The 21,935-nt window shown below is 36.8% G+C and overlaps 1 protein-coding gene across 1 annotated transcript in view; it reads left to right on the forward strand.

Moving 5' to 3' along the window:
- Window positions 1–18,074, forward strand: part of LOC306902738 (semaphorin-3D) — a 50,541-nt gene extending 32,467 nt beyond the window's left edge. Inside the window, exons 3-18 of the mRNA XM_079471563.1 lie at window positions 4,459–4,619; window positions 6,021–6,083; window positions 6,427–6,546; window positions 6,966–7,059; window positions 7,659–7,787; window positions 9,061–9,203; window positions 9,704–9,818; window positions 9,989–10,058; window positions 10,454–10,598; window positions 11,914–12,136; window positions 12,964–13,052; window positions 13,899–13,940; window positions 14,401–14,558; window positions 15,390–15,454; window positions 15,799–15,926; window positions 16,280–18,074. Coding sequence (XP_079327689.1) covers window positions 4,459–4,619; window positions 6,021–6,083; window positions 6,427–6,546; window positions 6,966–7,059; window positions 7,659–7,787; window positions 9,061–9,203; window positions 9,704–9,818; window positions 9,989–10,058; window positions 10,454–10,598; window positions 11,914–12,136; window positions 12,964–13,052; window positions 13,899–13,940; window positions 14,401–14,558; window positions 15,390–15,454; window positions 15,799–15,926; window positions 16,280–16,690 — 2,156 coding nt within the window. The 3' untranslated portion in view covers window positions 16,691–18,074. The remainder of the gene's footprint in view (window positions 1–4,458; window positions 4,620–6,020; window positions 6,084–6,426; window positions 6,547–6,965; window positions 7,060–7,658; window positions 7,788–9,060; window positions 9,204–9,703; window positions 9,819–9,988; window positions 10,059–10,453; window positions 10,599–11,913; window positions 12,137–12,963; window positions 13,053–13,898; window positions 13,941–14,400; window positions 14,559–15,389; window positions 15,455–15,798; window positions 15,927–16,279) is intronic.
- The last annotated feature ends 3,861 nt before the right edge of the window (window positions 18,075–21,935 follow it).

Below are 21,935 nucleotides of genomic sequence, written 5' to 3' on the forward strand. Positions count from 1 at the left end.
CTGCAGATGGTTTGTTTTGATTAAACCATAATAACAAACAAATACACATAACATAATAAATCAAAATTCATTTTGGAAACAAACTCTTGCATGCAAATACATTTATACAGTTTTTTTGTCTATTCATTTTTTGGAATTTGAACTAATGACATTGGTATTGCTATTGGAACATATTTAAACAACTTTAACAAATTGTTCAATTATGATTTATTTTCTTAACCCTCATTTGGAAAGGGTGCCAAATTCTCTCATCAGTCACAGAGGCGGTGCATTAGCACGTTGCCAGTAAGCCGCAGGAAATGCTTCATTCTGATTGGTCAGTTGTCATTCTGTATAGTCATTGACAACTTACTTCTGTGTCACTCTTTTTTGTCTTACACAATAAATATTTGAACTGTAATTAATACGTCCGTTTGTGATAATATACAGTCTGCTAGTCATTATCGCAGCATAAAATTGAAAGAGTTTTTTGTGTGATAATGGTAATCTCTTACTTAACGGTTTAATGCATTACATTATGGGCAAATTTCATTGGCTACTGTACAACGCTTGGATCTTGTACTGCTGGGACACGTTAAACAAATCAATTCCTCTAGGACTGAAATACTGCTTATAAAGTCAATACAATTTAAGACCTGGGATAATCTGTTCAATAACATTTGATATGAACCTGCATACAGTGGCACGATACCTTAACATTATAACCGCCAGGAACAGTCTGTCCCATTACATTGATAAGAGGACCCGACGGAGAGGGTGGAGTGAGGAAAGAAACTTTCTGTGGACATGCTTGTCTCAAGTAATGAGAATGTATAGTATGGGTTTAGGAAGTGGGTGGGATGGGGGATTTTTCCTCCGAAATCCAGATAAATAAGACAGTGTGGGAAACGCTTGAGATCCAACGCATGACACGCGAGCAACACAAGCTAGACTTTCAATGGCCATGATCTCATCTAAATGTTTCCTTTGGCGATCATGAAAATGGTGCACGTCTGGCCAGATTGTGTTTCACAAACTCAAATGCTTTTTAGGGTGTTTTACAGATCTGAAAATGATTTGCAAGAATTTTGGCACAAATGTGAACGATGATCTATATGATGGTCAAGACTGATCTCAGATCCATTTAAAACAAATGGAATTCAGATTATTTTGGTTTGTGTTCTTAGTTAAGTCACTAGTCACTAGCATTGTGATTACAAATACTGTGAATAAATAAATATTATTATCTTCATGTTTATATACTTTTCCTTTGATCCAGTAGTGAGAATGGAAACAATGTCTAAGTGTACCAAAATAAGATACACTCCATTTTAAATACAAACAAACAAACAGTTTGTTTCCGAAATGAGATAAGAGATTTAAAAAAATCATGTTTTTTTTATTGTGCATTCCGATTAATATATAATATACATATACATTATGTGAATGCAGAAATGTACAGTATACATTTTTTTTGTATATTAATGTATTGGTATTTGAACTAATGATGCTATTGCAACCTATTTAAACAACCCTCAATTGGAAAGGGTGCCAAATTCTCTTTAGCTCTATATATCAAAGTCTCGTCTGTCCCCACGCCTGTTTCTCCTGTGCTTCCCCCAAGGACTCCATTTCCCATCACACCCCATGCTCCTGCACCTGTCACGTGTTTGTAATCATCGGACCTGCCTGTCATCATCCCTCATCACCGGGACTCTTTATATAGACTCAGTCTTCCCATGCACTCATTGTCCGTTCCCCGCTGTAATTTCCCGGTTGTTATACCCCGGTTGTTATACCCCGGTTGTTATACCCCGGTTGTTATACCCCGGTTGTTATACCCCCGTCGTTATACCCCGTTGTTATACCCCCGTTGTTATACCCCGTTGTTATACCCCCGTTGTTATACCCCGTTGTATTCATTTTAGTGTTCATTAAAAATACATTCCTTAGTTAGATCTTTGTCTGCTCTCGTCTGTGGGGCAATGGATTCCAGCAGGTGCCGTGACTTGTTTATTGGCATTGCTAAATGTGTTTGATGATGGATGGCATCAACATGCCCCAATTATGAGATTTATTATGTCGGTTAGAAATTGCCTTTTGTCATGTAGAGAATTCTTTTAATGGTGAGTCGTGCAATGTAGAGCTTTAATGGACTATGGAAGTTCAGGAAGTACAGGTAAAGATGTGAAACATAATACGGCCAGGAGCTTGTGTAACATTAATCACAGATCCTAATTGCATTCATTTTAATTACATACAAGGGGTTCAGTAATTATCTCATGTATTGTAATGAATCACGTTCCAGGCGGTTTTTCTTTTAAATGAATGAACCCAACATTTAATGCATTCCCCCTATGGGCTTGACACCAGGATAAAGTTCAACATTCTTTAGAGAAGAAAGCGGCAGGTGCGAGTGACAGAAACTCAATAACAGGCAGTAGTTACCGCCGAAAAAATTTAAATGTTATGGGAAAATACTGAAGTTATACTATTTACATTTTATTTGGATAAAAGCGTCTGCCAAATGAATAAATGTAAATGTAAATGTACTAACTGTAATGGTAACATAGAGAGAGAAAGAACGAACGAACGACAGAAAGAAAGATCAAACGACCGAATGAAAGAGTCATGTTTAATAACAAATGTTTGTTTTGACTTTTTGGCTCCTTGCACTCTCAAAAAGGATGTGTTAAATAATATAATATACAGTATTTGTGTTATGTTTGTGTGATGACATTTAAATACATTATATGTAGGGATGCGCCGATATGTATATTTTGGCCGATAATTGTTGAACATTGGAATGCGATAACCGATATATTGGACGATATACAGTATCTTAATATTAATATTTTTATCTATAAGAACTGCTTTTATTTGAAAATATTGCTGCAGAAAACAAGGTAACCCTTAGTTCTCTTTTTCTTTTCTGGTATATTTAATAAACAAATCATAGATGTTGTTCCATAAAAATGTTCTAAATAGCCACATGTCTAACGGGTACAGAAAGCATTCAGACAGCAGTCTGATTCAAACAATATGCTTTTGATCCTATCTACATACTGTACCTGCATCAGCAATGTTTGGATAATAGCAGTAGGTGAATGATAACAACAGAAATATTGTATTGTACTGTACTGTATTCTAACTGTGAGCAGTGTGCAGATGAAGTCGTTTAATAGAGGAAATGATGTAAGATTTATCGGCTATAATATATCGGCCTAAATTTTATTATCAGCCGATACCCGATAACATTAAAATGATATGGCCAATCATTTATCGTGCATCCCTAATTATATGTTTTTAACACATTATGAGTCATTTAGTGTTTAACAAATAAAATAGAATAAACACAAGGGTTGAGTTAAAAGTACCATAAAATGTGTTGTGATGTTCAGTTAAGGGAAATGTTGTGTTGTCTGTCATTGTTAGTCATTTAGGCATAAACATTATTTATATGAAATACAATTTGTAATTATTAAAGTATTAAAATGATGACTTAAAACCAAGGCTTTGGTAACATTAAATTCTAAAGTAAAAATAAATATATAAATTAAAAAATACTTTATTACAATATATTAGAAATATGAATATAATAGAATATTAAAAAAATAAACTAATAAATAAGTAAAATTACATGTTGTTGTTTACATTATCTTTTTTACAATGCAATACATTTTAATAGTGCAGATACAAAGAATTTTTCTTATCTGTTTTTTGCTTGCTTTTCTTTGATCTTTTAATAAATATATTGTTTTTAAATACTTAAATGCCTAGTTTACTTTCTTTAAGCAATCAATAAATCTGACTGAATTGCCGCACAATGAGAAGCAGTAAAGCAACATCCAGGTGTATCATTTAAGCATCACCTGGACATTACCAGCTGGAGACATCATGGGACAAGAATGTATTCTCTAGCCCTGCAACTATTTCCTTTGCGGTTCACCTTCGTCAATACCAGGGCAAGGCGTGAGGCAAAGAAAACATCTGTCATAGCTTGTTACCGCAATACCCCCCACGCGTCCTGACACCTCCGAAAGTCGGTAGTTGCGGCGGTTAAATTACTTGTCGAGGTGTAATCGCACACACTTTCTGCTTTGCCTCCAAATATGCCTGTCAGAGAGCTGTCCCATTGGAATTGTGGGTAGCAGTTGAGTGCAGCTGTCAAGCAACAGCGTTCAGGGTTAATTGGCTCTAATTGGAAATCTTTTTTCATTGCTTTCACAGACCCCACTGGTGAGCTTACGTGAATGTCTATGAATGATGACTTTGTACCTCCATGTGGCAACGTAAATATTTATGATCAGATTAATGCAAGTGTGCTGAAGTCCTTTTTGTGTGTGATTGACGTGTTTATTCTACATATCAACTATCAGATCAGACCCACCTGGTGTTTCTAAGTATGTGTCATCGCAATGCTAAGCACAGATGCTAAGTCGAACCGTTTTGTTCAAGTTATCCTTTCTTCTTTGGTAGATATCAGGTCGAAGAACAGCTCTGCCGTGTTTTGGGACGGAGCAGAAGGTGGAGCGTACCAGGCTTTACTGCTTGATGAAGATCGCGGATGGCTGCTGGTCGGAGGCCGAGACCACATTTACATGTTGAACTTTGACAGCCTCGCCCAACCGGCACGCAAGGTCAGAAAACTAAGCACCACCTTGAAACTGTCAGCATAATGAGCGGACATCCAGTGTTGTCATAATGGCCTTACTGAGGTCAAAGATGCAATTCAGGTTAAATAAACCCTATTGAATGCATCTGTGGTCTGCTGCCGATTACCTCTGTTTGAAAAAATGACCACTTGATCTTTCATTTGCAAAGAGGAGTTTTTAAGAATTTGAGGGAAATTACAGGATACACTATGTTTAAAATAGAAGCTTAGCAAGCAAACTTGCAAAACACAAGCACTTATTTGGATTTGGAGTGACAGGACTTTTCACGAGCTTCGATCTTTCAACTTTATACAAATCTACAGCTCAAGTAAGAAAACGTGTCCATCTTGACTGCTATTTTTGCAGGAGCACACATGTGAAGTACAGTATGTTTCGCATGATGCTGTTAAATAAGCAAATATAAATTACATTCATTTCCATTTTACTTTTGATTTAATGAGTGAAATACATCAAGATGCCTGTAGGAAATGATGAGGTCACATGTGAGGTCGTGTCATAATCAAGTGTGCGTGATCTTTAATAAGAACTTAAGCACGTCAGATTTTTTCACGCCACAATTATGTTGTAATTTACAGTACAGTGAATTGATGACCAGGCCAATATCGGCACATGTGACCATGTGGAAATCATCACATTTTGTAAGGCATGAAGTCGGTTGACCACAAATGAATGGCCGTACTCCAAAAACACATTGAACACATGAGTTTGTGACTTATTGTGCATATTGTTACAGGAACATGAATGTTAAAATGTATAAATTATCAAATGTGTCGAGTTATTCAGTTCAGTGGATTTATAGTTTCAGCAATGACATCGTTAAATTATATTGAATAATAACTAAGGAACAGTTCAGCCAAAAATGAAAAGTTTGCCATTATTGAGTCCCAATATTTAGTCAAATTTAGTCATTTACACATACAAGTAAATACACTTCATACGTTGTACAACTAAAGTTCATAGTAACCAAATAATACCCATAGTAGAAGTAGTTCACATGATATATTACAAGTCTTCTGAAGTCATTCGTCTTGTAATTCTGCAAAGCTTCTGGTGTATTTTTCTCCGTTTCAGCGAGCACAGATTTGTAATGCGCCAAATGGTCAAAATGAAAAAGCTGCATTAAGATTCTTAAAAAAATGCATTTGTGTTCCACTTTACAATACAAGGATTTGGGTTTGTAAATACGACACATGGATACGTTTGACATAACATTTGTTTTTGTGCAAACTATTCCTTTCATCATTTTTCTGCAGAAGCATTCAAGCATTCAACCCTTCTTTAGAAATGACCCTGATATACAAATATACTAAGTTATTATGTTATGCAATGTTGCATCTTTGGGAAAACAGCTTCTTTTATTTATAGATCCACTGGCCAGCTGCGCAGGAGCACATCGAACACTGCAAATATGCTGGAAAGAATGTGACGGTAAGACGAGAGACCTTTAAAGGGTACAAAGGTGGATCTGGGTAGAGAGAAAAGCTTCAGTAACCCATCTGGTTGTACGTCGTTACATTTTTATATGTTTTCTCAGAGTTCGAGATAAGAATAAAGCATGAAAATTTATATTTATGGCCCCATGGGGAGATAATTCAACTGGAAAGTCTTGAGGGAGGGGAAATCTGTGTCTCTTTGCTTGTTTTTTATATGATTCCCTCCGGCATAGCATCAATAGTCACATTATTGAGTAATTTATAATGTTTTGCATTTATTTTCTCTAGTACTTTAATACAAATCACAATTTAAATCACACACCGCATGCATCTCACAGACAGACTGTGCCAATTACGTCAGACTTCTGCAGCCTTTCAACAAAACCCATGTGTATGTATGCGGGACCGGCGCTTTTCACCCACAGTGCACTTATGTTGACCTCGGACACAATCTTGAGGTAAGCAGTCATGACTATAACTTAAATGGGACAGTTCACCCAAAAATAAAAATTCTGTCATCATTTACTCACCCTCAGATTGTTCCAAACCTGTAAAAATGTCTTAGTTCCACTAAACAGAAAAACAGGAAGATTTTTTAAAGAATGACTCCCATTGACTCCCATAGTATTTATTTCCCCTACTATGGCAGTAAATGGGGGATGAGATCTGTTTGGTTACTGACATTCTTCCAAATATCTTCCTTTGTGTTTAGCGGAACAAAGAAATTCATACAGGTTTGGAACAAACCGTGGGTGAGTAAATGATGACAGAATTGGTGGGCTTGGAGTTGGCGTGAGTGTTGTTGACTGTAAAGCTAAACTAACAATGAGGGTTAATGGTGCAAAAAGTGTGACAGTCTTGTCTCTGTGTGTCCTAGAAACCCACGTTCCGCCTCCTAAGCCACGCTGTAGAATCCGGGCGTGGAAAATGTCCCTTCAGCCCGCAGGAATCATTTACCGCCCGACTGACAGGTGAGTTGTTGACCCTACAGAAGACTTCCCAAACACATCGTTCCCCGGTACCGGCCTTGAAAATTACCCATCAGCCCCACACAGGAAGAAAGAATGATCAAAATCCCACAAAACGTCCCGTTTGCTACATACTCCCATTTACTGTAAATCTCTGCTAAATGAAACGGTAAAACCCACAACCAGCTGTTAGATTCAAATGAGGCAATTTGAAAGTTCCCCATATTTATCAGCGTCTACAGGACACAAATTACACTGTTACAGTTACTGAATGTATAAAAATTACCCAGGCGCTGTTACAATGTGCTCAGGAAATGAAACCCAGCCGCAAATGTTAGATTTTATACGTTTTTTTGAAAGCATATACATCCCAGAGGTTCACACAGACCATATGCTTCTCAATTAAAGGCTATTACAGTAAAAAGAGGCCTTTTTGTGATTTAATGATCTCCTGTGTATCTGAAATTATTGACATTTTATATTCACACATGCTGCTGTATCAACAGAGTTTTGAGCTCTGGAGTAGATTCAGTATAAATGATCTAGAAATCGTCAATCATTTTAAGCTATTCTGGATGTTTTGCTCTTGACTCTCGCTTTAGATGGAGATCTGTACGCTGGGACATCGGTGGACTTCATGGGAACGAACGCCGCCATATTTCGCACATCTGTGCATAGCAACAATCAACATTATATTCGCACTGAAGCTTACCAGGACCACTGGCTAAATGGTGAGGTCACGTAATAAAAAGTTTGTTATTTTATCGTTCGTCGTTTTTGTTTAAGGATCATCTTGTCGCCATTCCCAAACCTTGTTACGCAGCAAAATATTTGTAATGTTGGAGAGTTGATCTAATTTATGTCAAACTATACCATACATGTCAATAAATTTCACATTGCATGTATCACTGATAGATTTAAGGACCAAAATAAGATATTTTTAATTGCAATTGTTTTAATTTATGAATGAAGTAAAAATGTTTCAAAAATAATATACTGTATAGAGAGAAGAGTTTTTATATGTATTGCATATGAGATATAAACAAATGATTGTGCGTGAAACATACATATTACAATATTACTAAAGATCCCATCATAAATACACTTCATAAAGAACAAAAAGTCGTTTTTTATTATGAAATTTGCATCAGTTTTCTGTATTAAGTAAATTTAATGTCAGAATATATTGAATGTTGTTTATAATAATTGACATAAAATCAAGATATACATCCACAATCCATAAATTCATACAATCCTGTCTAATATGTGTGTATGCAAACATGAACAATGAAGTCTAATTGCATTATGTGCACTTTAAAGGGCTCCTATTTTGTCTATTTTCAAAGTCTTTATGATGTTTATGATGTGCTAAACCAGTGGTTCTCAATCATATTCTTTGTAAGGCTCCCTGGTGCATCGCTTTGTGGCCCCCAAATAAAAACGTATAATCCTAAACTTAAATAAACGAAAAACATATACAATTATACAATGCTGGAACATCAATTCTTTTTGTTGGTGGACTTATTTTTCTGTTGTTTAATTGCACAGAATTTATGATGAATTTCATAAATGCTACAAAAACTGTGGCCCCTGGACCCATCTTGGTGCCCCCCAACTCCACTGTGCTTTTGTTATTTCTGTGTTTTACACAGTCATCTCGATTCTCAAAAAACACGCTGTTGAGTTCCTGGTCCTATGAAGTCCCTCCTTCTGAAATGCTCTGATTGGTCAAGCTGAGCCAGTCTTTTATGATTGGTCTACTTTTTTAAAAATGTGTTATCAGATGTCCTCCTCATTACCCTATCCATGTTCTAGGCGCCAGGTTTAATATAAATTTTGGGGTCCAGTTTGTCGTGGTTCATTGTAGTTTTTAAAAAGTGATTCCTGTAAAAAGAAAACATCTACCTTTTCTGTGAACTTTGAGCATTGTGACTTAAGGGTTGCTAAAACAGCTATGCAACTAATTCCATCAGACCTTCCCTTTAATGCAATTTTCTTTCACAGAGCCGGAGTTTGTTGGATCATATTCCATCCCTGACACGCACAGCTTAGACGATGACAAGGTCTACTTCTTTTTTAAAGAGACCGCTGTGGAGTCCAACCAACTTGACAAGCGCGTCTACAGCCGAGTGGCCCGCGTCTGCAAGGTGAGCGCCGAGTCACGTCTCGTAATGAGCCAATTAAAACATGAAAATATATCCGAAAGAGCTTTCATCTTGTGTCCTGAAACAAAGCGTCTTTTGTTTGCGCTTATAAATGGATGTGTAAGCCGCTGTGTCATCCAGAAACATCATGTATCTAATGAAGAATGAATGAAGCGTTTGTTTGGGAGACTTGGAAACTAAACTACACAACTGTCATTTTACGTAGTTTTACTGAAAATACAGTTTTTGTACAGTTCTTTTTACGGTGTAAGATTATTTACAACAATATACATTTTTACATATTTTCTTTTAATGTCTAAATTATTTGAATAATTCTTTAATAGTGTTTGTAATATTGTGTTTGCATTGCAAAGGTTGTGGGTTCGATTTTCAAGGTTCTGATATGATTTATAGAGGTTTTCCTTACACAGTATTTTAGTTGGATGAAGATACCGTGATGTCATCTACGGTAATTTCTTGCGTGTTCTTGTTGTGTTTATCAGAATGACATCGGAGGGAAGAGAAGTTTAATAAATCGCTGGAGCACCTTCCTAAAAACCAGACTGGTGTGTTCAGTACCAGGACCGGGAGGCATGGACACACACTTTGATGAACTGCGTACGTTCACACACTCCAATCACAAACCACGTCCTTCTTCAATAATCTACATAAAATCACTAAATAAACTTTAGTCTGTACAATGTTGCCCTTGAAACAACTTATTTTTTCCGATGATGTCATTAAGTCCTACTGTATCATCCTTTTTTCCTATACTTCTTTTACTTTAGAGGACATTTTCATTCTGGAGACCAAAGATCCACAAAATCCAGTCATCTATGGTGTCTTTTCCACTTCCAGGTAGGAACATTACCCACAATCCCGTTCTAACCACATTCCCTGTCAATGTCATGACTGTTTACCTCATAATTCCTGCTTTATCATTGTCTCCATCCAAATTTGCCCATCAGTCACACTCATTCGACCCTTTCAGTTTGTCAGACCTCTTTGTTTGTTCCGACAACCAAAATCGGATTATCTTAGTTTATCCAACGCTATCAAACGCCCCTAATATCAACAGTCTGCTCTCCTCCCCACCCGATCCATCTAGAACGATCCGTCTTGGTTCTCCCTCTCAAGGAATGGATAGCTTGAGGCCATTCAGAAGGTTCAAAGGTCACCGAGCGGGAGAGACTCTTTTATGCTAACCCGCTATCAGACTATAACATGTTTCCATGCGTCTCTGTCTTCAACAGTTCTGTGTTTAGAGGCTCGGCTGTGTGCGTCTACTCCATGGCCTCCATCAGAGCCGCCTTCAACGGGCCTTTCGCACACAAGGAGGGGCCCGATTATCGCTGGATGGAGTACAAGGGGAAAATCCCTTATCCACGGCCAGGGACGGTGAGTTTACAATACATTTTTTACTTTTTCTGCTATACGATATTAGGCTGAACTTGGGGGAGGGGATGACATCCGCAGGTGATCTCCGGACCCTCGAGCAATCCTTCTCTCTTGGGTTCTTGGTTCTGATTTGCACATGTGGTGTCACTGCATTGAAGCCATTGAAACTAGCTGCACTGTCTCAAGGGGGCTGTAAAACTGTCGTCAGTCGCTCATGGGGTCACGCGTCAGGGTGAAGTGGCTAAAGTGCGGGCTTTTAGTGCTGAGTTCTTCAGTGAAGCAGGTCAATCATCAGGTCTGTGAGGTTTGCTCCATTAGCCTCCGAGGTCACAACCACAGAGTTGTCCTAAAGGACAGATAAAAGCTTTGAACTTATAGAATTTGGAGACATTGTGGGCAGAAAGAGCTTAGATGACACAATAAAATCACATTAAAAAGAAATAGAAACTAATAGAAATAGATTTTCTTTGTAAATAAAGGAACAGATTACCTGAAATTAAAACATTTTAAAGATTGAGTTGGGCTGCAACATCTTATAGAAAAATGCATTAGGCAAATACGTTTTAAATGATGTGTTCTATAAGGCCTAAACTTTGTAATTTATTTATTATATAAATTATATCAAAATAAATATTCCCAACATACAGGTTACACGCTTATTCTTGGAAATAAAAGCATCAACACATTTCTGAAAGTGAATAACATTTTTACTGGTTCAATACATACAATTAAATCTAACAATGTTAATGTCTTTATTATTATTTATATAAGGAATTTCAGCTTTTCATATTTTGAAAAATATAAGCACTTTGATAAAAACAATGTATTATTTAATATATTAATAAGAACACTCATTGTTTGTTTCTTTCAAAAGTCATGTTTTTCATTGTGCTTTCCAAGTAGCCTGATATCAATTAAACTGCAGTTGACTAACACAGTCAAACAAAATGAAAACATAATAAAAAACACTTAAAAAAATCTGTTTTTGTCAATTATCTCTCCATATTGCATTATATTCTCTAGTATAATACATAGCCATATATTTTGTTTCGTAATGGTACATACTGTATACAATAAAACAATACCAGAACCTCTCAAGAAACCAAACTTTCACTTTAAAAGACTTGAAGTGCCTTATTTTTTACTACTGAATTGCCCAATAGGAAGAACAAATGAATTATGATGCTTATGCAGTGGCAAAACCCACATCTGTACAACTGATTTGGACTATTTTACTTTGGGATGGTTGCGGTATAAAAACAAATTCTGTGTGACTCAGATCGAATGCGTTTCATTCTTCTGCCTTACCTTTCAGTGTCCCAGCGAGACCTATGACCCTTTGCACAAGTCCACCCGTGATTTCCCAGATGATGTTATGAGCTTCATGAGGTCTCATCAGCTTATGTGGGAGCCGGTGGTACCCATCCACAGACGGCCTGTCTTTACTCGGATCAACACACCATACAGGCTGAAGAAACTGGTGGTAGACAGGGTGGATGCAGAGGATGGACAATATGATGTCTTGCACCTGGGCACAGGTACGTTGGAGATCTATGGGCTCAAGAAAATAAACATGGGACCTAACCACATTATTTTTGTTATGGCTTATGCTAAACGAACTAAACTATTTGTCAATGTCGTGAAAAAAACAAATCATAAGATACCTCATAAAAATATAATTTTTTATTGAATATATTTTCTCGTTTTGTTTATTTTTCTTTGTAAATGTTTAAAGACTGTTCAGAGCAATGCTCTGACAATTGTTTTGCAATTGCTAACACATTTGAGCTTCAATGTTTGGTTTTGTATTGCTAGGTGGACTTAAGGATATGTTGTTATTGTGGAATGAGTAAACTGTATTAAACGCGACCTCTGTTCCCACGCTGGTCACTGGTCCTGTTGCCTGGGATCATCCTGACATTCCAGAGAGCCAACGTTTCCTTTCCTGTCCAACATTTGCCCTTCCGTAGATGTGTTGAGTTCTGCCATAGTGCCACTTCTAAGTGAATCATTTAGGGCAAATAACCTTTGTGCACAGAGAGCATGCTTGTGTTTGTACTGTGTCAAGTAGTAAAACAATGTAACAGCTGGATAAAGCCACATGGCATGCTGGGAGGAATCCAAAAGCGGAGGGCTCACTAGCCATGGTAACTAAGACACTGTGCATTATGGGATGTGTTTGCCACAACTAGTGGTGAATGGAATTGCAATTGCAAGTTTGTTTGAGGAGTCTGGCTGGTTTGGCATGCGGCTGCCTGTTTGTCCAACAAATGGCCGACAGAGTTTTATGTTGGAAACTACAAAAACTATTTCCACAGGTTTCATCCTGTATTGTGGAATCATACTAAGACTTCTGTGTTTTCAGATGATGGTAAGGTGCTAAAGGTGGTCTCCATACCTAAAGACAACTGGGTGACTGAAGAAATCGTTTTAGAGGAGCTCAATGTTTTCAAGGTAGTTGAATATTATCTCTGTCTCCTTCTTCCTCCTCTGCTGGTTTGTCATACCAATCTACAGGACCCTCTCGTGACCTTTTACCCCGTGCTCTTATTGACTGTTGTTTCCATGTCAAGCACTTCCCAAACAGAAATAACTGCTAAAGAGGAAAAACAGATACTGTCAGATTTCCAAAGGTGCTAGAGAGACCAAACCCAGTGATGGGACACGTATCACACGATCGCACGTATGGGACACAAGTTATTTTCAATGGAAAGAGAAGATCATTTATTTGAAACTTCAAACATTGAGGAACATACTGTCTCTTTTGATGATACTAAAGGAAATAGTGATATTTTGTAAATTTAGCCCTCACTTTCAAAAAATGTAAAGTATGGATTTTGCATATATAACAATATCACATTTTTGTGTATATATACAGTATACAATAAAAAAATACTAAATTAATTAATTAACTATGTGTATATGTCACATAAACAGTATTTCTGTGACTGTACTACTTCTGTTAGTATTTTTAGTATATACATAGTATATGGCCATATATTTTAGATTTCTGTATGGGCTCTTGAGCCACCAGGTGACATATGATAGCAGACACCGTCCACTGGCGTCCCACAGCAATTTGGAGAAAGCGGGTGGTTTTAGGAGTCAAGGCCCATTTGCTGTCAGTATTATAGAGAAGAAATGAACCAGTGAAGCAGAACGCTTTAAAACGTCCTCAAGGGTCTGTTATGATGATCTGACCTCATTCAGAACCAACAATGCGTATCTTTTTCCTCTTTGTTCAGGAGACGATTCATTTTATGCGTTGACACGTGTTTTCCTGTCTTTCTCTTTCTGTAGTCTCAAACCCCAGTTGTGAACATGGAGCTGTCCACAAAAAGAGTAAGTGGACCTGTAGGGTGGGTGGCCAAGCAGGAGACTTTCCATCTGAGAAATTGAAGGAATGGGGCAAGCGTTTAAGAAAAGAAGTGTATACCCTGATATTTTTTAACACTATTAAGGATCCACTTCACTAAACATTTGCTTCTTAAAGGAACAGTTCATCCAAAATGAAAATGCTGTCATCATTTACTCATCCTCATGTCATTTCAAACCTGTATGACTTTCTTTCTTCTGCAGAACACAAAAGATATTTTCAAGAATGTTGCTAACCGAAAAAAAAACAGCGGTACCCATTCACTTCTGTTGTATGGACAGAAAGCCAATGGAAGTCAATGGACACCGCTGTTGTTTGGTCACCGACAAATGAGGACGTCATTTACATTTCTGGCCGAACTATCCCTTTAATGTTGGACTGTTCATATCTCATTTACATGTCATGTTTTCTTATTATTTCCTGCAGCAAGTGTTGTTTGTGAGCAGCGATGAAGGTGTCGTCCAGCTGCCCGTTCAGAGGTGTGATCTGTACGGTAAAGCGTGTGTAGACTGCTGTCTAGCTCGAGATCCATACTGCGCTTGGGACGGCTCCTCGTGCACCAACTACTTCCCCAGCAACAAGAGGTACAATCTCTTTTCTATTGCATATAACACACATTATATGCATATTTTATTCTCATGTTGTCTGAATTTGTTAATAATACGTATATTTTTTTCATCTTTTATTTAATAAAAAACTAATTTACACTTCTGATGTATGAAAGTCTAGAAAAGACCTTGGAAGCTGTTTTGATGTTTTTAAAATCCTGTTATTAAAAAGCAAGGGGTCTGTGAAATCCTATCTTGTGCTGCCCAGACATTTCGAAAAATGACAAAAGCGGTACTGTCTATTAGAAATGATCTCATTTTCCAACTGTTGCGTTTTAATATTTACAGACAATAGATAAACTGTAAGCTAAGTGTTCTGTCATCATTTGTTGAATTACAATTTATTTGTTGCTGAAACCTGCTGAGCCACATTTGCTTGGAAAGCAGTTTTGTTGATGGAGAGTAAACTGTATTTAAAATGATTATTCACCCAAAAATGAAGCTTCTGTCATAATTTACTCAAGATCAAGATCATAATTTAAATCAAGAGGTTTATGACTTGCAGAACACAGAAGATATGTGAAGAGTGATGGTAACCGAACAGCGAAGGTATCCGTTCACTTCTATTGTATGAACACAAAACCAATGCAAGTGAATGGGTACCACCAGTGTTCGGTTATCAACATCTTTAATACAGTCATACAGGTTTGAAATGGCGAGAGGGTGAGTAAAGGATGACAAGATTTTCATTCTGGGTGAACTATCACGTTAACCCTGAATATTCCAGTACAACACGGAGCAAAGCTGTCAAATAATAAATCTGAGGGTGGGTCCTACACATGGGTAACATCCTCTCTTGGTCCGCAGGCGCGCCCGGAGACAGGATGTGAGGTACGGAGACCCCTGGAGCCAGTGTCAGGACATGAGAGATGGTAACAAATGACTTGCCCTTCACCTTTCTAAACTTTTCCCTATGCTCTGATGATTACCAACACTGAAATAAATAGCAGACTACTCCCTCTAGTGTATAAATATATAACACTAATAGACCTATACTCTACAACTTTGTTCAGACTCTATGAAATTTGGAAATTTTGCATTCACCATGTGACTGAATGTTTGTAACTTTGAATCTTAAATTTGTAGCCTTTGCTTTTCCCACAGATGTCTATTCGTTTTTTACTCCACCCGTTTTGTTTCCATTTTTAATCTAAAATTCATTCGATTTTTGTAAGATGCTGTTCCTAATAATGCTGTGTTTCTTTTACATGTTCAGATCAGGCCGAGCTGAAAACCATTTATGGTGTGGAGGGAAACTCAACCTTCCTGGAATGTATCCCAAGATCAACGCAGGCGTCGATGAAGTGGATAATGCAGCCAACCCACAGTCAATTCAGCAAAGAGGTGCGTTTGCATCCCTTTTTATAAACTTTTTAGGGCGATCATAAATTTATAATATACAGTCAGCCTTGACGAATCAGAATTAAGTATACCAGTTTGTAGAGATGCACCGATATATCGGCCATTAATCGGTATTGGACAATAAAAGCGATCAGGGCCGATATATCCTGTCAGTCAAAAGGAGGACAAGAAAATCACCAGTTTGAGTTTCCATATTAATAGTCATTACATTTATCCTTCGGAATCGGTATTGGCAGATATCACGCTGAATAATCGGCTATGGAGAAATTTTGTATCGGGGCATCTCCACCAGTTAGCCTGCTAACATCTAACGCAAACTCCTCTCTGTCTCTTAGTTGGTGGCTGGTGAGCAAAACCTAATCCACATGCAACGTGGGCTCCTCCTCCGGAGTTTATCATCTGTCAACGCTGGGCTGTACATGTGCGTGGCCTACGAACATTCGTTCTCCCGCACGTTAGCTCGCTACGAGCTGCACGTCATTCCCCAGAACCACATGTCAAGATCGCAAACCCCCCGACCCTCCGACTCGAAACCCGACGGGAATCATGCTGCCTTGCCGCGAAGCTTCAAAGAACTTCATTTGATGGGGGTCAGCGGGTTAACGGCAGACGAGTACTGCGAACAGCTCTGGTACCGCGAAAAACGCAGACAACAAAAACTCCGTACGCTGAAGTGGAAGCAAGAGGCAGAAAATCGTAAAGCGAGAGTTAGGAGGCAAAATCCACACTACGAACCTCTTGAATGAGGTGAAACAGCAGACTTTTAATAAGGAAAAAGACAGTTTGACTATTTGGACGAAAAATTGCTTGCTTGTAGCTTAATCGCTAAGGCTTCAAGGGCTACAGACAACAAAAAACTTTTATTTACTTTTTATTTCTGTTGAGTCCTTTCATATGTTTAAGCAAGCTTTTATTTTGTAGTTTTAAAGCCCTTGGCAGTAACAGCACAACATGTAACATTAGCACAAAATGACCCAATCGCTCAGCCTGTAGCTGGGCAGCTGGAATGTATTTGTGTAGTCTGTAGCTGTAACTATTCCATACTTCACTTTGTGTTATTCTCAATCTGTTTCTGTTGTTTATTGATTCTGTCTTTAAGTCCTCCTAGACGTTTTGTTTTTACGAGTTCAGAAACCAGCATGACGACCCTGATAGCATACATAGAGAGACGTTTATTTGATTAATGCATTTACATCTGCACCACATATTTTGTATTAGGTGCTCATCTGCAATACATCTATGAGACATCTACTCTCAGATGTCATATAGACATCGAGAAGACGTCTGTAGGATGTTTATGATTAGAATGGATGTAAAACCGCTCTTTCTAAGACGTTTATCCGATGTTATTAAACAGCAGATGTTTTCCACATCTTTAGCAGATATCTTACGAAAGTACCTGTGCTATATGGGGAGTGATTACATTGTTTCGATTTCAATAAAGAAAATGTAAATAATAAAATTACAAACTAAAAATGCACATTAAGGGAATACAATGTATACAACTTTTTTGTATCGTGTCTGTATAAGTTAATTTTTTATCAATCCCAACGTATGTGAAAAATTGCAAACCTTTTCTTGCGCTGCACCAGAGAATGATTGGAAATGTAGGAAATGTAGCGATTTAGAAAATTCACGATGTAAACTGTTTGCTCATATGCGCTCATATTGTAAATATGTTCTCTCAGCCCAGATTTGAAGACAGCTTTTGTGAGTCTTTCTTCATCTATAACCTTTGACAAGAAAAGCACCTATGCTAACAGCTATGATTGTTTGGAAAGCTTATGGTATAAAAAGACAACCAACCACAGTGCCAGGAACAAACCTCTGCACAACCATAAACAGACTTCTCTTTCCTTCACTAAGATGTAATCGTCTTTTTATCATTTTTTTTATTCTGAAGTATTTTCCAAGGTGGATAATTTGTAGAAATCAGAAAAAAGACTGTAATTTACTGACTGTTCTCAAGTGTACAAATCTGACAGTGGCAGGTGCCTTCATGTTGTGAGGAAGTTTGCTTATACTCTTTTACACAACCCAGGACGTGCCCTTCATATGTTTCCTTCCTCTCCATGACCAATCTCTTTGGCTCTTTCCTGAGAACATCCTTGAGTAAATAATTTGCTCGTTTTTATGACTCTTTTCATGTTAGTCTCGAAAGTCAAGCAAATCTCTCTACACATCACGTCATAGCCCACCTGAATACAGTAACTCTATGTGTGTCTTTTGAGACATATTGATGTGTTGAGACATCTGGGACAGATAAATTGAAGAGATGGCCCCATAGATCCAGCATTGAGCTTTGAAAATGACCTTCACTGGCCATGAAAACCACTTCCAGGATCTGTTCTCCTCTGCAGCTGTCGAAGTTGTGTCCTTGCCTGCCCTCTGGTATAATCCCAGATTGTTTCATAGTTGGTTCAGATTATGGGCCAGAACAATAAAAAATATATAAATAATAAACAATAAGGTATTAAGCATAAAAATTTACTTTTATCATGTCATCTCAGAAATCGAAATTCAACAAAACTAGTCACGTACATGTTGTATTTTATTCAAAAGTGAATGGAAAGGAAAATAAAAATATATATAAAGATGCTAATTTTTGGACCATTAAGTTTTGTTTTCTTTTTCATTTAAATTTTTTTATGACAATTAGCACATTTCTTTCTCATAATCTATATATAAATATGTAGTTATTTAAGATTTTTAAGTCTTTAATCAGTGCTGATTTCAATTGTTTTAATAATTGTATTACATTTAACCGTACAGTACAGCAACCGTTTAATACAGTCATGTGCAATGAGAATTATTATTAAAAGCAGTGCAAATGCATAATTATAATGACAAATGTTATGAAAAATAATGAAAGACATTTCACTTTTATCGCACGCTCAAAATTGATTTTAGATTATACAATGAATACATTATACCAGGTTTATGAACTCATAACTGTATATATTTTAGAATGTCAATTAAATATTGGTTATTTATTGGATTGTTAAATTTTTAAATAACTAAGCTTCAAAGTTTGCATTACAGAGTTTTAAGTGCAACAGTCGTTTTTTAAGTTGTGTGTTTAAATGTTAGATTATGTACTTGTAACACACAACAGACTTTGTATCTCTTTTAACATAATTACACATGCATTTACAATCATGTGTATTTACAACGTTTCTACCATAACATTTGCTTAAGTTTTTCTTACTATCCAAGGTTTGTTGATTTATTGATACAGGCTCTTCTTTTTGTGTTTTTGTGTGTTGTGAAATAAAAAGTGTAGTGACTGAAAAAATGAAATATTCATCACTTTATTTTCTTGTGAATTTTGTTTTGTGTCTAAACTGTAACCCTAAACTAAGCAGCTTGAATTTTACATTAGTGGCGCCCCCTAATGGACTATTTTCGCTAACACATCTGTGTTTACAATAATGTATGTCCCTGCATTTTACATTTGTGGAAGTGACAAACTCTTTGGTTTAACAAGTGATAACAATTATTATTAATCCTAAATACACAAGCAGTAATGCTGCTGACTGTCTTTATAACACCACTACGCAGCAAATAATTCAAACGGTTTCATATTTGAATGCAGAGAGGAAGTCAAATATACATCTTCATTACATTTTTTATGGTGTTTACTTAGATGCTAACATTTAATATGTATTTAAAAATCTATATTTAGTATAGTGCATAGCATGAAATAAGAATCTCTCCTTGACTCATGGTTAGGCCTTATAAGGCCTCATAGAGGGCAGGAGTGAGTATTCTGCTGCATATAAAACTGTCATTGTAATGTATAAATAGCCGTATAATAAATAGCCATTAAATTGACATTTTCTCAGTTAGTTGTAATTATTATTGTATTTCTGTTTATCTCAAGTTAACATTAATGCATTATTTTTATGAATGACACATTAGACACATTGCTTTAAAGAATACACTGCATTTCAGATTTTTTACAGACGTGTCACGATCGTCAGCTGGAGTGCCCATGAACTCCAGTAGAGGGCACTCCACTCTGGCAACTCCATTTCCCACAATCCCATGCTAACCGCCACCAGGTGTTCCCCATTACCCCTCCGCTATATAAACTGTGTTTGGACTCTCAATGAAGTATTACCTGAAGTATTGTTTAGCCATTCTGACATTTCTGAGCGGGGCCCTGTGTTTATGCCTTCCTTGTATTACCTTGGACTTTTGATATTGACTGTGATGCTCTGCTGCCTGCCCCGACCTCTGCTTGTGACTGTTGATGATTTTGGATATTCCCTAACATACCATACACTGTTGTTGATCTCTGCTTGTTTGACCATTCTCTTAATAAATACCGCATTTGGATCAGTACATCTCTGACTCCACGTTACAAGACGTAATTCTATGTTATACTGTGTACACTCTTAAAAATACAGGTGCTTAAAAGGTTCTTCACAGCGATGACATATAAGAAACATTTTTGGTTCCACGTAGAATCATTCAGTCTATGGTTCTTAAGAGAAGCATCTCTTTCTTATTTTTTATAACCTGAAGAATCCTTTTTGCCACAAAGAAAATTTTGTGAAACAAAAAGGTTCTTCAGACGTTAAAGTTTCTTTAGGGTTTCTATTAAAATAACCCTTTGACGCACCTTTTTGTACTTTTACATGCACACTTTATACCTTCACCAAGGTAATAATAAATATAAATACAAAAAAGTAAATACAAAAATAAAACGATAAAGAGAAGATGCCATTAATTCTGCTATGGCACACTAACTGTTCTGTGTGGTTTTTGTGTGGAGGCTTTTGTTTAAAGCTTGGTAGTGTTTCCACTCAGAGGAAGAGATGTTTTCTGGGTCACAGAATAGAAAGAAATGTTCTATTTTAATTATAAGCTGTATGTCACTTTAGATTTGTATGTTTCTGACATTTTTATTTTCATGTTTGGGTTCCTATGATATCTGTTTATTATAATGCTTCTACTCTTTATCTAACATATCTAAACATGACATATCAAGCCACTGATACTTTAAATAAACACACCAGTTATTTGGAAATAATGTGATCTTGGTGTGATCATGATGGAAATTAACTCATACAAGCTGAAGTTACTGAGATTGATATTATGCTCTTTATTTAAAAAATAAAACTTAGAAACACTTGTTTTTCATGTTTAAAATCTAACTTCAACCAGACTAAAGCTGAAGACACTTCAAAGAAACCTCGAAGTGTCACCCTGGCTTGAAGGGTCTGCGGGTGAGAACAAACTTTTTGACTCAGTAGCTTTTTTAAATAAGTAGCATGCAATATATAACCATGCAATAAATATCTTTATTCATATTTCCGAATAGAATCAAGTCTTGCCCAATGACAATGGGCTCTCCTTCTTAAGTGTCTTTGTAAATGCCAGTGCAACAAAACCTAAATATAAAGTGTGGATGATTCATTTCCTTTATATATTTATTATTTTTAGTTCAGTACTGGAAAACCATGCACGACTGAAAGCAAGCCTACTAATGTTTAATTCTTCAACAAGTTCCAGTCATTTTCTGAAAACCTGCTGTACCATGAAGATGTTGTGCTTTTCTTTACATCATTTTGGTTAAAAAGTTTGCTTCATAGAAAAGAAGAGGCTTTGATTGGTGACTCTATGGTATGCTTAAATCAAGACACACGTGCATCATTGCACAAACACAAAGAGCATCATTGCAAATGCTACCCTGTTGCAAACTGCAATGCCACCATGTTCCCATGCGGTTTAAACAAATGTTTACAGGTATGAGAAACACACTGCACTCGGTTGAAGGTTAAACCTCCAGTCTAGTCAAAGTTGAGACTCTATTTAAGTCAACGGTTACCAAGTGACCAAACCCGTGGAATTATTTTTTAAGTTAAACCACACTGGATACACTGACATACACCTTTGCATGCAATTCTTTCTTTCTTTTTTCCTTCTACCTTGTTATAACTTTTTTAATTTCAGATATCAAAATGAAACATATGAATTAAGCTA

Source organism: Barbatula barbatula, assembly GCF_947034865.1.
Source record: "Barbatula barbatula genome assembly, chromosome: 13".
Classification (NCBI taxonomy): Eukaryota; Metazoa; Chordata; class Actinopteri; order Cypriniformes; family Nemacheilidae; genus Barbatula; species Barbatula barbatula.